Below are 12,921 nucleotides of genomic sequence, written 5' to 3'. Positions count from 1 at the left end.
CTCTTGTTTGTGAGATAAGGGACTCATCTCCCTATAAAAAATCGATTACCAAAGTCTATAAAGGCATACATGTTGTTCCCTACCCTCTAGTTTTGACTCAGAGAAATTCAATTTATATTTAATGGTCTAGAGAAATACTTGTTATTTTTCCATCAAAATTTAATTCTCACAAGTGACACAATCATCTTTATTATGTTGGCTTTAAATGTTCTTGTTGTGTCTAATAATCCTTTATATATTTTATTTTTTATATATACCTAGGGTTTATAGTATTATTCCCTTTGGATTAATATTACTCCCTTGGGTTTATATTCCCTAGGGTTTTTAGTATTAATCCCTTCAGTTTATTATTCCCTTTGGTTTATAATATAAATACATTGAGTTTATTAATCTAAGGGTTCATATTCCTAAGGTGCAATCTAATGGTTCATATTCCTGGGGTTTATAATATTAATCCCTTAGGCTCATTATTTTCTTGACTCTATAGTATCAATTGGTTGGGTTTATTAATCTAAAGGTTCATATTCCTATGGCATAATAGTATTCATAATGTTTATGATATTAATCCTAGTGTTTGATATAAATCCATTGAGTTTATTCTCATCATTGACCATGGTCCAATGTCACATTATGACAAATATTATATGAATACAAAAATATATCATGGTCTAGCATCACATTGGGACAAATATATTCTCAATATGAAAATCAACCATGGTAAACTATGGTCCACCATGTTTACTTTAGGTTTTATAGTATTTATCTTACGGTTTATATACCTAGGGTTTATAATATTAATCCCTTGGGCTTGATATTATTCCCTTGGGTTTATATTCCCTCAGGTTTTTAGTATTAATCCGTTGGGTTTATAATATCAATCCATTGGGTTATTAATCCAATGATTCATATTCCTAGGGTGTAATATTGTTCATATTTCTGTCATGTAATCTAAGGGTTCGTATTCCTAGGGATTATAATATTAATCCCTTGGGTTTATTATTTCATTGGGTTTATAATATCAATCCATTGGGTTTATTAATCTAAGGGTTCATATTCCTAGCATATAATATTATTCATACTAAAAACCCAAGGGATTATAAATGTGACGTTGGACCATGGATTATATTAAACCCTAGGATTAATATTATAAACCTTATGAATATTATTATACCCTAAGAATATGAACCCTTAGATTAATAAACCTAATGGATTGATATTATAAACCCAAAGGAATAATAAACCCATGGGATTAATACTATAAACCCTAGGGATTAATACTTTAAACCATAGGGAACATAAACTCAAGGGGTTAATACTATAAACTTTAGGTGTATAAGCTCTAGGTATATCAATATAAATCCCCGAGGTTCATACTCATGGTCGACCATGGTCAACCATGGTCCAATGTCACATTGTTGCAAAGATTTTCTCAATAGAAAAAAAATAGTCATGGTCAACCAAGGTCCAATGTCGCATTGTGACAAAGATATTCTCAATATGAAAATCAACCATGGTCAACCATGTTTATTTTAGGGTTTATAGTATGTATCTTATGGTATATATAACTAGGCATTATAGTATTATTCACTTGAGTTAATATTATTCCTTTGGTTTTATATTCCATAGAGTTTTTAGTATTAATCCCTTGTGTTTATTATTCCCTTTGGTTTGTAAGATCAATGCATTGGGTTTATTAATCTTAGGGTTCATATTCCTAAGGTGTAATCTAAGGGTTCATATTTCTAGGGTTTATAATATTAATCCCTTGGGTTTAATAGTATTCCCTTGGGTTTATTACTTTCTTGGATTTATAATATCAACCAGTTGAATTTATTAATCTAAGGGTTCATGTTCCTATGATATAATATTATTCATACTAAAAACTCAAGGAATTAATACTAAAACTTTAAGAGATTATAAACCAAGAGAATAATACTAAACCCAAAGAATTGATATTTTAAACCCAAAGTAATAAATATATATTAATATTATAAATTTAATATTAATATTAATTAATTATTATTAGTATATATTTCCATTTATAATTATAATATTTGTATTCTATTAAAATCTAATATATACCATATATACTTAATATTATTATTATTATACTATAATATTATATTAATAATAAAATATATTATTATAATGTTAATACAATATAAATATAAGTATAATTATTTTTATTATATATAGTTAATATTATAATTATAAATATAAATATAATAATAATAATAATAATAATAATTATTATTATTATTAATATAAATATAAATATAGTATAATTTTTTAATAATATTTATTAATCATTATGATATTAATGAGAACTAAATTTATATAATAATATATAATAATATTTATTATATAATAACATAATATTATATTAATATACAGTATAATATTATATAATAACATAATATTGTATTAATATATAATATAATATTAATATAATAACTATATATGTTAATAATTATAAATGGGCAATTTTAGGAAAACAAGTTAACATTATACATTTAATAATTATTGGTGTGATAGATATAAGTCTATCTCTGTATATCAACCACATTTAATAATGTGGTTGTAAATATATTTCATATACACTTATCTCCCTATATTAATCACATTAGTAAATGTGGTTGTGCTAGTATATGAATATTGGAATGAAGATTTACATTAGTACACCATTTCAAGCACCCAAAAGAAAAAAAAACTAAATAATTTTACGGAAGATTTTTTTAAAAAATATTGAATTTATAAATACAGTCAAATTACAAATTTAAACATTACAAATCAAAACTTAACCACAAATATTTTCACCATATTCTTACCCAAAAAATTCCCAATTAAAAACTGCTTCACTCACGAACCGTTGGCCACTTAATAAAAAAAAGAGTGATAATAAAGCCGAGCACATGGAACTTCGAAGTACCCCCGGTTTTATATTTAACATTCTCCAATAGCAATAATTGTTTGCCACATAATAAAAAAAGAGTAATAATGAAGCAGAGCACATGGAACTTCGAAATTCCCCACGGCTTTATATTTAACGTTAAATTTCAGGCCACTTAATAAAAAAAGAGTGACAATAAAGCAGAGCACATGGAACTTCGAAGTACCCTACGGTTTTATATTTAACATTTTCCAATAGCAATAATTGTTTGCCGCATAAAAAAAAGAGTAATAATGAAGCAGAACACATGGAACTTCGAAGTACCCCACGGCTGTATATTTAACATTAAATTTCAGACGCCAGTAAAATTTTATGGGACTCCTCAAGGCCTTCCTGGCAAAAAATAGCGCACATGGCGATACTGCTCAGAATTACCATGTATGATTTTCAAGAGTAATACGGTATAAATATCACAGATCCTCGTGACGCGTCTTCTATTCTGCTCAGCGACGTGGAAAAATATCTTAGCTATCTAAATTTAAAAACATCTCTAATTGAAAATCCACCAAAGTCCAACGGCATTGAAGAGGAATTTTCTAAATTTAGAAGGTAAAATAATAATCGCCATAAGTTCAGCAGGAGAATGGGAAGAAACATTTTCTAGTTTCAATAGATCAGTATTCGCTCCCTATCTGTGAGCAGTAACCAGAGTTTCTATAAATCGCAGTCCATTGAACTTCGGCGCCAACGCCTCTTCAGCCCTCTTAAAATTCGAATTCTGAGAAAAGGCCATGTCATCGTTCATCGATTCGGCCTGTAAATAACACCAGAAAACCTCTAAATTGAGGACAAAATCTGAAAGATTCTCTCTAATATTTAAATTGGCCAGGTTTCAAACAGCGTCGTAAAGAAGCAAAGAAAGAAATAAAAGCGGATCCAAAAAATCTAGCGTTGGAATGAAGTATTGACTAACCGCAGGAGAGGATGCCGTGACTTGGATCTCGTTGTCATTGAGAGCATTGAACGCTGCAGCAGCACAAAGGAGTGCTACGGGCTGCCTCATTCTTTAATTCTTCCAGGAAAAAAAATGCTTCGAGGAATGGAACCTCTGACCAGACCGAAGAAACTTTGCTTTACAATATCAAGATCTCTTCCAACTCACGGAACAAACGCCTGAACGGAAACAAGAACAGAACAGCAAGATGAGCTCCCGAACAGAACAGCAAGATGAGCTCCCGAACAGAACAGCAAGAAGCGTCCCTACGACGCGCAGCTTCGCCCCAGGTTTCGAATCTCCGGGCCTTCCGATTCCGAAACAGGGGAAGCGTAAACACCAGACGACTGCAAACGAGAATTTAAAGGGCAATTAACGGTTGATCATACACTGAAAATTTGAAGACAGAAAGAGAGGGCTTGCGCCTTTTATAAGCGTGCTACGACGCGAGATTCACGAGAACACTGGCCTATCATTCATTTTAAATTAAAAATAAAAATGGAAAAGTAGGCTCATGATTCGTTGAAGTGAAGGTGAAATACTCGCCACGCGCTTTTGTGGGAAGGTTGGAAGCATTCGCGTGCAAAAATATCTCTCTTCTCTAATTTGTGGACTAGGCATTCCGGCTATCGCTATCTATGTTTTCTAGCGAGTTCTGTACTTAGGACCTCTACTTGCTTTTGTGGCTGCGGCTCTCGACAGACTTGGAAAGCTTGTGAATTAGGTTTATTGATATCGACTTGAATGGTGGGGGGGAGATTGAATCCCATGTTATTTAGTTTTAGTTGTTTTTTGTTAGTTATTTTTTATGGTGAAATTTAGTTGTTAAATTAGCAATGAGGATATTTATTTTTGAGTTTTATTGACTAATGCGCTGACAAATCACTCTTATTCAAAAAAAAAATACAAACTTGTGACTCGTAAAGGGCAAGCCTTCCACTCCTACTAGATACTTCTAGACCTTGAATCTATTTCCTTACATCCAAACAAAACTAACTCTTAACCAAATAAAAACAATTTTAAATCAAAGTATCTTTAATATATTAAAGATTCAAATTACCTCAGACTCATTTGACTTGTATCCCCCTTTAATTATCATGATTTTGCCATATTTCATGAGATTTTGATTCCCCTCATATTACTTTTACGCGACGCCACTCTTTTTTTTTCATCTTAGTTTAAGTATTTATACTTCATTTCTTACTTTAATGTTTAGTTTTTATTGGGAGGAATATATATATATATATATATATATATTTATTTATTTATTTATTTATTAATTAATTAATTAGTTTTATTTCCTCCCAGTAAGGTTTTCAATTTCTAATTGACTAATCCCAATATAAATTAATTTGTCTTTCTTTATTTTTATATTATAATTTTTTTTTATTGGTTTGATTTCCTCGTATCGCAGGTATATTAAGGTTTACCCTTTCTAATTGATGAATCAGAATATAAAATAATTTGTCTTCTCGTGTAATACTTTTTCATCATTTTATTGTTTCTTCGCACTGGAACACACGAGGTTTGGCATTCTTTTATGATTTAGGTTATAAAATAATTTATTTTGTATTTAGAATATTATTTTGGATTATTACATTTTATTGGTATCAATTATAAATTTGGCGTTTTCTTTATTTTCCTTATACCATAGAGCACACGAGGTTTGGAATTTTGTGTGGTTTATATTATAAAATAAATTTATATTTATATTTATAATATTAGTTTTAATTATTTTATATTTTATTATTATTTTAATAATTATTATTATTTATTGATTTGATTTATTATATTTATAAATAAAGTAATTATTTTTATTTATTACGTTTATTTTATATTTAAATAATTTAAAAACAGAAATCTCAAATTTTCTTTTATTTTTATAAATTATAATTTATAAAGTTTAATAATAAAACCACACTTTTCATATTTTAATTTGGAAATGATTTTTTTTAATTTTTATTATCTTTATTATTTCATATTTTTACTCTAAACTTATGATAATATATTTACTAATAGTAATATTTGTATCTTCGAATGTATCTTCCTTTATTATTACAACTTCTTTAATTAATACGATGTTTATCATTATTCAATTTCAATAATAATATTTGTATCTTTGAATGTATCTTCCTTTATTATTATAACTTTTTTAATTATTATTATAACTTTTTTAATTAATACAATATTTATCATTATTCAATTTTAATTATTTTCTATTGGTATATTTTTAAATAAAAGTCTTGGTTTTAAAAGATATATTGAATATGATGTATTATACATATTTTAAAGTAATTTATCTAAATGCTAAGCAGGGTTGTTTTCTTAGTTTGATTGATTATATTTCAGTATGAAATTGATAATATTATAGACAATTATTTAAGTATAGATCTTAAGTAAATTAAGTTGAGTTTTTTTACATATATTAGAATATGTGTAGACATTGATTAAGGTTTATTGAATTAGATGAAACTACAAGGGAAAAATTTAGACAACATCATGTTTTAAATTATGAGAGCAACTTTTCAATATTGAATATGCCAACAAATATGATATATTAGTGATTCATGTCTCCAAATACAAATTCATTCAAAAAGAAATAAAAAACCTAAAAATATTAACAATCTTGTGAGCAAGCTACTTTGCTCATGAAGATAATTAAAATTCAAAAAATTAACAAATAATACTTTTGAAGAAAGGCAAAGAAAAAGTTTCAATTGAGGGATCAATTTTTTTCTCATAAAATAGAGAATAAGACAAGAAAAATGGAACTTCCCACTTTAAATTGATAGTTATAAATGTGGGGAAATACTCGGTTATTGTTCTAACTTCTAAGAATATTGTTGGGGAGTTGAGGAAGCTGGCACGGGGTGGCTAAAACCCTAGTCGCCTCGACCCTTGGTTCGTGCCTCTTTGTCTTTGAGGTCGGGATTTTTTCCCACAATTGTGGTGGGGGTTGTTGTCTTTTGCAGGTGATCTCTCTGTGCGGGGTGTTTGTTGTTTGTTTCGCTATTGGTTTCATCTCCTCCACTTTGGTGCTAGGGATTTTCTTGGGTTTGTTGTCATCTAACCTTCACATTGTTGCTATTTGAGCCTTGTTCTAGTGTTGCATCTTGCCAGTGTTTTGTTGTCACTGTTGACTTCTTCTTGGGTGTTGTGGCCCACTCTTTATTGCCTGAGGTTTATGCTTAACGCCGCCTTGTTGCTCATGGGTGTTGGTTTAGGGGTTTCCACTAGGTTTTCTCATGGCTTTGCAACTTTTCTTCTTGCCTCCCTTTCTTGGGATTGATGTTGTTGCTATTAGGGCGGCTTGTTCCCTGCACATTTTTTATTTTTAATTTTTTTCTTTTTTCTTTTTTATTTTTTCTTTTTTTTGTGGATGTTTGTTTTTTTGTACCCCTATGGGTCAATTTAGTGTTTTTATGGTGGATTTCCATGGATTTCATGTTGGCCCTCTGTTTTTTCTGTACCCCTATGGGTCAATTTAGGGTTGTTATGGTGGCTTTCCATGGATTTCATGTTGGCCCTTCAAGGACTCTGTTGATGGAGAATGTTTTAATTCTACTGATAGTGATAAATGAAACCTCACTAAAAAAAATGGATATAGTTTATAAATCTAAGATAGAGTTTATAAATCTTAGAATTCTTATTTCAATAAAAAAATGATACTATATACAAATCTTGAGAATTTAAATGTCCTCTAAAAATGATGATATGCAATTATAAAAAAAGAGAAAAGGAAAAATAGTAAGATATAGGATTAATTTTCACTTTGACAAAAATAAATTTCTATATAACATGTAAATGTATTATGTATGTTATCAATCCCCGTATAATTTTTAAATAAAAATAATGAATAAAAGAAATAAATAAACTTCCAAAATTTTCCTTATAATTTTATTAAAAATATTACAACTCTAAATTTTATAGCTAAAAGTTACTAAAGTAGAAAAATAAGACCTCCCTTCTTTTTCCAAAATCAAAATTTTGCACCTTTAAAATTTGTGACAAAACTAAATATACTTTCCAATATTCATTAATAATATTATTCCCATTTAATTTTTCAAAACTTTTATTTTAGAGATTTACAAATATCTACTTCTTTATAATGTTTATTAATTTAAATAAATTTATGATTTATTTTATATTAATTTAAATTCTTTCATTTAATTAAAAATAAACTAATATATAAAATATATAATTGTAAAAAAATCACCATCAAAATGTAAAATAATTGATAATAAAGTGTTTTATTAATGCACCCCTTGTGTGAAACGTGTTTGTTCAAAACTATATAGATATAAAAAATCTAACCATGTTAATGAGTGGTGTGGTTAGACCATGTGGGATTCTTAGGTGATTTTGATAGCTTAAGTGTCCCTAGGTCTACATTTCTTAGTCAAAGGCTAGTTTATGGAAAAACTAGCTGTTAAAATTAATGAAGAATATATTATTGGAGAGAGTTTGTTCATTAGTTGCGTGTGAAACTTAGTTTAGGAATTAGTTCCTACATTTTATGTGGTTGTTTTAACTTTCCTACCTGCATATAAATTATTTATTCTCGATGATTAATGATAAATGTGTAGAGCGTTGTGCCAAAAACAATTTGCAAGTAAAACTTCTCACCTATGAACTGCACAGTTTCTGAATATATGTTTCTTCCTTCCATTTTTCAACACTAAAAAAAATCCATAATTATAAAAAGTGGACAACAAAATACTTCATTAAATCACTCTTTTTATGAAAGTTATTGATTTAAAACCAATAAAGATAAAAATTCCAACTATATTAAAAACTAATATAACATAAAATAAATGTAATCTCTCAATAATTTAACTTACATACTCCTAAATAATTATTTATTTAAAAAAAAATCAATCCCGAACATCACATGAATTAATAAACCAAAAAAAATTAAAAAAAAAATTCAGTCCAAAAACAATTCTCATCTAAAAACTTATATATTTACACATAGAATGCCTTCCATTCATATTATACCATAAAGATATTTATAATCAAGAAAGTAATAACCACAACCAGTTTGAGTGAGAATTGAAGCCAAAGTCCAACCCCGCGCAAAGAAAGATTCGTTCCTCCACGTGAACCAACTAAAATATATGATCCTCAATGAATGTGATACTCTGTGGGCCAAACGGTTTCACTTTCTCAATTTACTGCCGGTTGCAGGTTTAAGCAAAATCTCATTTCTAATGTTTTCGTCCAAAAGATTTCACTTTCTCATCGGAGAGCCAATGATTTGTAACAGTTTAGGTGGCCTATAGGTGGCCTATTTATCCATAAAAGGGAACCAACCTTGTAGCGTTCGATCATTCGATTTGTTGATATTATTAGCAATTGCATCAAATGTTGCAAAGGAACGCCGTAAGGCATAAATTGGAGAAGCATCATGACATAAAAAGTCATTGAAGATAAAAATTAGTAACAAAATGCTATTCAACGGTCTTAAATCATAAATGTGAGCTATTAAATCCTTGAAATTGTCCATTACCAGTGGCATATCTCTGAAATGAAAATTCATTTAGCAACATTTAACAGTGGAGAAACTTTTGAAAATCCTTGTGACCCAACTGAAATTTGATAATCCTCACCATATCACTGAAATGAAAAGTCATTTAGCAGCATTTAGCAGTGGAGAAACTTTTGAAGGTCCTTGTGACCCAACTGAAATTTGATAATCCTCACCATATCCAAAACCTTCGGGTAACAAACCATTATAGAAAAATCACCTGAGAAATTGTTGGGTCATGCATTTTCAGGCATATAATAATAGCTTGAACCACCTGAAATTTGACAATCATATTCTGTTTTTTTGTCGAGCATAACCATACCAATTTTCACTATAGGAAACTGAGAATCACGATTATAGGAAACTGCGAATCACGATTTTGGGGACTAGGTAAGGTATCTCCTTCCTAAACATTGTGAAAAGAAATTAATAAACTTTTTGTTATAAAAGTAGGAAAACTGAAAACATGGTCCAAGGTGTTGTGAACATTAAGGACAAAGTAAAATAAAATTTGGTTCTTGTTTAGAGGTTACAGACAAAAAGGAAATGCCTTTGGAAGACATAGATGGAAAGTGTTTTCCCTTATTTGCTTATATATCCTTGGCCTTGGCTCTGCTCAAATAAAGAACTTGGTACCTGTTTAGAAGGACACAAAGGAAATACCTTTGGAAGACATGGACGGAAAGCGTTTTCCCTTATTCGCTTATATATCTTTGGCCTTGGCTATGCTCGAATAAAGACTCGACTCGATCAAATGCCCAACAAATTTCTCCCAGCACACCTGCAATAGTTGCGCACAATCCTATGTAAATAAAATTGTCAAATCTAAGCAAAAGAATCCCAATTTTCTTTACATTTGCAAAGAAAAACGAGGTGGAATCCTAGAGCGATCGATCCATCACCAATACACTCTACAATACTAGGTGCATTGAATATTCCTAGATCAACAATAGCTATATATTGCATACGAAAATCATCTATGCTTTTTAGTAAAATATGGTATAGAGAACACAATTCATTTGCACTTGCTGGTAAATGCAATGTGCATTTTCTTTTTCAACGGCATATTCTATATTAATTTTCACTAAAATATGATATAAAGGATACAATTCATTTGTAGTAAATACAATGTGCATTTTCTTTTCAAATGAAACATTCCATACAGAACTGTTATTACTTACTAAGAAAAACAAAGTGAATCTCCTATGGAACCAAAAATCTGTCTCTTTCTTAGTGGCTACACAGATGTCATATTCCGGTAATTTCGTTCATATGTGAGCACTAATTGCGACAAAGTTGGCTCCCAAAGAATAAAGGCGCTTAGGGTACTACTCTGCAATTTCAAATAAATTGTTGCCACTTGAACCTCGGTTTCTAACTTGGTAGTTACAGAGATGTCATATTCCAGCAATTTCGTTCATAGGTTGGCACTGATTGCGACAAAGCTCACTCCCAAAGAATAGAGGCTCTTAGGGTACTACTTTGCAATTTCAGATAAATTGTTGCTATCACTCGATTTGTTGATATTATTACGTCATGGTTTTTTTTGTCTAACCCTTTTGTTCTTTATTATTATATGAAAGTTAACTATATTTTATTTTTCTATTAAAGCATTTTCAAAAAAGTTTATATATATAAAACTAATTATTTAACTTAGAATTTTAACGGGTTAGTATTTATTGAAATGGATTTTTTTAGTGTTAAAAAATAAGAATTTTTGTTTAATTGTTTTTTATTAATTTTTTTAATTAAGTTACATAAAAATTAATGGATTAGCGCAGATGTCGTGGGCACCACCTAAAGCACCCATAAAAATTACAAATAGCAATAATAGTTTGACACAGAAAATAATAATGGATTTGAACAAATGGAATTCTGAATTATTCTGCAAATTAAATTTCAAATTGCGGCAAAATTTTATTGTTAGGTTTATAAACCAAGGGAATAATATTAAATCCAAGGAATTAGTATTTTAAACCCAAGATAATAAATGTAAATTAATATCATAAATTTGTTGACACCTAATCATCAGGGTTGGGTGAATAAGTGTAACTAATGTAAATAAATAATAAGAAATATGAATAATAACTGGGAGATGAAGTGAACAGTATCTCCCTCATGTATATAATAAAGACCAACTTGAATGAATAGGAACGAATTGATTTTGAGGAGTTACTGCTTGGTCTGACATGGTATCAAAGCTAGCTCCCGAAATTAGCTTTTGTGTAACTCCTGGTGTCAATTTCTTGCCTATTTTGCAGAACTCACACCTCTTCCATGCTCCTGAGGCTTGCACCCACATTCCTAAACCCACTGTCATATGCATTTTATATTCCCTCTGAACAGTCAGCCCGCTCGGTGGTATCTCATTAAACACTGCTAGGTGGTTATTCAAGTAGAATGATTACCTGGGCGCGAATGTTATGCCAAATGTGAATCCATTTTCTTCTGTACCAGTGTATCCGCACATGGACTGAATATGCTGTTGGTATCGTCAGCCTTCGCCAATTCTCCCACTCCCACTAATAATAATAGAGATACACAAATCACGGCTCTGCACCCCATTTCAAAGTATGCAAGATCAAAATTGATTGGTCTTCTCAGCCGGAGTAGAAGTTGGCTTTGCAAGTCTTGCACCGAACGCATTCAGGTCGGTTCCATAGACGCCTTTGCCCAACATTTAAACTAGCTATGTCGGGCAGAAGGAATGCACTATACTTGATTTGCTTGTGCTTTCATGTTTCCCTTGTTACAGAAAGAATTGAGGGAACAACGCAGCAGCAAGGAATGGATACTGTGAGGCAGAAGCTCGTGGTATTGGCTCTACAACGTTGAACGCTACCATATACGTGGTTTTGTGACAGCAATACTCCGTAGAATATTAATAATCATGATGTTGTTCATGTCTAGATGGATCTTCAAGGATAATTTCCTGTGAGCCTTGCTAATCCACATGGTATATGTTGTTCATTTTAATACATGTGCGCTGCCTATTCTATCCATACTGGTAATACCGCGCCGCCATATGTTATATGTTGTTCATTTTAATACATATCGCTGCCTATTCTATCCATACTGGTAATACCGCACTACCATATGCCATATGTTATTCATATTTAAGACCGCTGGTTTTAATATACATTGCTGTTTGAATACTCCCTCCACCACATAACCCCTCTCCCTATTAATAACTCTAATATATTATCGCTCATTTTTTTTCTCAAAAGTTAAATAGAGTTTGCCACCAGAAGTACAATTTTTTTTACAGTGTATTTCCAAAAGTATTTTTTACATAAACTGATTTTACAATGCATTCAATCATATCTATTGTGGGAATAGTTCTCACTGGAAAGGAGAACTATCCTGAGTGGTCCCGGATGATAAAACACACCCTCATTTTCAATGAGTTGTGGAAAGGAGTGTGTGTTGGAGATGGAGACAAAGAGCCAGAACAGCCTACCTCAGACAAAGAGTTCGCCATTTGGGAAAATAAGAACAGCAAAGCCTATG

The 12,921-nt window shown here is 30.4% G+C and overlaps 1 protein-coding gene across 1 annotated transcript; it reads right to left on the bottom strand.

Moving 5' to 3' along the window:
* Positions 1–3,184: 3,184 nt before the first annotated feature.
* Positions 3,185–4,325, bottom strand: LOC149221232 (uncharacterized). The gene is made up of 2 exons (XM_089382931.1): positions 3,864–4,325; positions 3,185–3,704 (listed from the first exon to the last, which is right to left on the bottom strand). The coding sequence occupies exons 1-2, from the start codon at positions 3,951–3,953 to the stop codon at positions 3,579–3,581; spliced, it is 216 nt and encodes a 71-aa protein (XP_089239057.1). The 5' UTR covers positions 3,954–4,325; the 3' UTR covers positions 3,185–3,578.
* Between the last annotated feature and the right edge of the window lie 8,596 nt (positions 4,326–12,921).

This window comes from Pinus tabuliformis, chromosome Q (assembly GCF_031772625.1).
Source record: "Pinus tabuliformis cultivar Carrire ecotype Pingquan chromosome Q, CPIR1, whole genome shotgun sequence".
In the NCBI taxonomy this organism is placed as follows: Eukaryota; Viridiplantae; Streptophyta; class Pinopsida; order Pinales; family Pinaceae; genus Pinus; species Pinus tabuliformis.
Note: the sequence above shows the minus strand (reverse complement) of the source record. Positions and strands in the feature narration are given on the sequence as shown.